This window comes from Loa loa (genome assembly GCF_000183805.2).
Source record: "Loa loa unplaced genomic scaffold supercont3.445, whole genome shotgun sequence".
Taxonomy (NCBI): Eukaryota; Metazoa; Nematoda; class Chromadorea; order Rhabditida; family Onchocercidae; genus Loa; species Loa loa.
Window position 1 is genome coordinate 10,713 of NW_018108625.1, and position 3,112 is coordinate 13,824.

At 34.0% G+C, this 3,112-nt stretch overlaps 1 protein-coding gene across 1 annotated transcript; it reads left to right on the forward strand.

Moving 5' to 3' along the window:
• The first annotated feature begins 202 nt into the window (after positions 1 to 202).
• On the forward strand, positions 203 to 2,063 carry LOAG_13113 (30S ribosomal protein S7e). The gene is made up of 4 exons (XM_003148624.2): positions 203 to 561; positions 720 to 869; positions 1,044 to 1,262; positions 1,814 to 2,063. The coding sequence occupies exons 1-4, from the start codon at positions 415 to 417 to the stop codon at positions 1,889 to 1,891; spliced, it is 594 nt and encodes a 197-aa protein (XP_003148672.1). The 5' UTR covers positions 203 to 414; the 3' UTR covers positions 1,892 to 2,063.
• The last annotated feature ends 1,049 nt before the right edge of the window (positions 2,064 to 3,112 follow it).

Genomic DNA, 3,112 nt, shown 5'->3' on the forward strand with positions numbered 1-3,112 from the left:
CGGGTGTTGTTTCCGTCTTCGGTGGTATGTGTGGTGTGGTTTTTTGTGTAGTTTGGTTTTGATAACTTCACGTTTACTTGTACTGAACGTAATCTTTGCGTGGTTTACGTTTGACATAGATTCGATGTATAAGGTCAAGTTCTTATGCTCGTCTTTTCATTACTTGGTTATTCAGATATCTTCATAATTCAATGATAAAGTGTAGTAATAATATATAGGTTATTCATAATAAATTGTAATTAATTTTTCTTAATTATTGCTTTTACTTTGTGCGCGATACTTATTGTTTATTGTACTGTCCAAAGAAATACAATGGCCATTATATTTTATTCTGTAATGAATATATGATTATCATCATTAAGGAAAGGATTTTTGGGAATTTATCATTTATTTGGTGAAGGAAATTGGTTGAGGATGCCGGAAGGTTCATCGAAAATTGTTGTACCGGAAGGGAAAGTGCCGGATGAGTTAGAGAAGCAAGTATCAAATGCGATCGCAGATTTAGAAAATAATTCTGATATTCGAGCTCAATTACGTGAACTTTACATCGTCGGCGCAAAGGTATGACAATTGTGGTAATAGTGGTAACTATAAAATTCTGAAGATTTGGAATTTTATTACCGAATCAGTTTTATCGGATTTTATATCGGATTTTTATTTTTTAATTCTTTGGTTGTTATATTTAGTTATAACCGAGAGACTTTTTGTTGATTTTCCAGGAGGTCGATGTACCAAATGCAAGTAACAAAAAGAGCATCATCGTCTATGTACCTGTACCACAGTTACGACAATTTCAGAAAATTCAACCTCGCCTTGTGCGTGAATTGGAAAAGAAATTTAGCGGCAAGCATGTCGTATTCATCGCTAGGGTAAGAGTAGTTCCTTCATTTGTCAGATTATCATATAATTCTTACCCATGGAAAGTTAACACACAAATTGATGAGAATATATGTCCATGGGTGGGTGATTCCTTGTATTACGATATGAACGAGACCCGTTGCTGTTAATGTCAATACAAGTGTTCTTAATGGCATGAATTTCAGCGACGTATATTACCAAAGCCTAAACGCGGTAAGAATAGGAAACCACAAAAGCAGAAGCGTCCGCGTTCACGTACGCTGACTGCGGTACATGATGCTATGCTTGCTGATTTGGTATATCCGGCTGAAGTAGTTGGACGGAGGATCAGAGTGAAATTAGATGGAAAGCGTATTATGAAGGTACACCTTGATAAGACTCAGCAGACAAATGTCGAACATAAGGTGAGCACAATCAAGTTCAGTATGTGGATGCACTTTCTTCAGAAAAATACATGCGAGACAGGTGACAGAGTAGTTGTATTCGTATTGAGAAAACTGACCTTACTGCTTAGATCTTGGTCTCTTTGGTTCTGTTTGTCATTTTATTAGTTTAGCTGGACCATAGATAGCTTATTTTAGAAAATGAACATTTAATGCGGCATTTTAAGGATGTTTTTCTTTTTGTTTGACTGCCAAAGTTTACACCGATCACAGTACATCACGACACGTGATTGAACGTGTCCTGTATTCCTTGTTGGTAAAATGTTAATCTTTCCGTTTGACAACTGTTATTCATCGATAAGTCATTTTTTATCAGGCAGCGATAATTTATGCTACGATTTATGCTATTTTGGGTTAAAAAATTTTAATTGGATTCATAATTGATTGTTCATATATGCCACTTCATGGGAGAGATAATGTATACAGATTTGCAATAGGTTATATGTGAAACAGAAAGTCAGGAACTATTAGCTGGATGAATAAATTTCTGTGCTTATTATTCGGTTTTTCAGATGGATACATTCTCTGCAATCTACAAACATCTGACAGGAAAAGATATTGCTTTCGAATTTCCAGAACCTCTATTCTAAAAGGATCATTTTTTGATTGGTTTTTGTTATGTTTGTTGATAAATGTATGGTTAAATTAATGAAGGTTCTACTGTACAAACGACATGAATGGAGATCCAAAGAATAAACTTTTCCTTCCGGCAGGGTGACACATCCGTGTTGTACTTCGTTGAGTGCTAGTGACAGATAGTGATGATCTGTAATCTGGGTAAAAGTGGGTATGGTGTACATAACTGGTTACTAGAACAATATGTGAGTCGTGGATTCTTTTGGGCAAAGATTTGATACTTCCAGGTTCATCCATTTCCCAATGAATCCAACAAAATGTGCTGAACGATCTGACCTACTTAATCGGATTTTGGGATTAGCTTGTTCATAATCATCTGTGTTCAAATGTTGGCATCGTTTTTATCTGATTTTCATTGGAATTAGAACAAAGAATTCTAACAAATATGCAGTTAGCATATCTCGACAATTTCATGTGATTAAATCTGATGGGGGTGGTTTTAAAGAGATCTTAGGGACAGTGTAATAGTGCGTGAGAAGAAAAATCAATGAAATGTGTTTTGATTGATTTAAAAATCTGAAATCGTTATGTCTAACACACATCCATCACCTTTCAACGCTTGTGGTCAGTAAAATATTTTCCTGAAAATAAATTTTTGCGCTGGAAAATGCGTTAAGGTTTGTTTTCGATGCTTTCTTTACTGTCAAGAATTTGCATTCTTTTTTTCTTTGTACTTGAGGTTATTAATTATATATTAATAGAACTTTGTCCTGACCAAATGCGCTCATCATTTATTATACTGACTAATACTAAGTACGCTCATTTCAATAATATTCTATATTGACTCTTAATTTTTCTTTCGGTTTAATAACACGAATATTCTAATTAAGCCTAGAGCTTAATTTTTTTTGGGAAGTATGTTTGCAGTGTTGAATGACATAGATATAAATTTACATGAAGGCTGTTGAAAAATGTCATTACCAATCATCGTCATCATCATTATGTTAAATCATCGTTATTCATTATCATCATTTTCATAAATCGTTATTACTCTTTTTATCATCATTATCTTAAATCTTTGTTATTGTCATCATCCTTTTCTTAAACTGCTGTTGTGCGTTTAATTCAACTGAGGTAAATTATTTAATACATATTGATAATTGATATAATGATATACGTGTATGTGTATGTCTGTATGTGTGTGTGTGTGTGTGTGTGTGTGTGTGTGTGTGTGT

Bases quoted from the DNA above. Each gene is read 5' to 3' on its own strand.
- LOAG_13113 (XM_003148624.2), top strand. From the start codon at position 415: ATGCCGGAAGGTTCATCGAAAATTGTTGTACCGGAAGGGAAAGTGCCG. The intron at 562-719 runs GTATGACAATTG...TTGATTTTCCAG, and splicing joins TTTACATCGTCGGCGCAAAG to GAGGTCGATGTACCAAATGC. The intron at 870-1,043 runs GTAAGAGTAGTT...CATGAATTTCAG, and splicing joins ATGTCGTATTCATCGCTAGG to CGACGTATATTACCAAAGCC.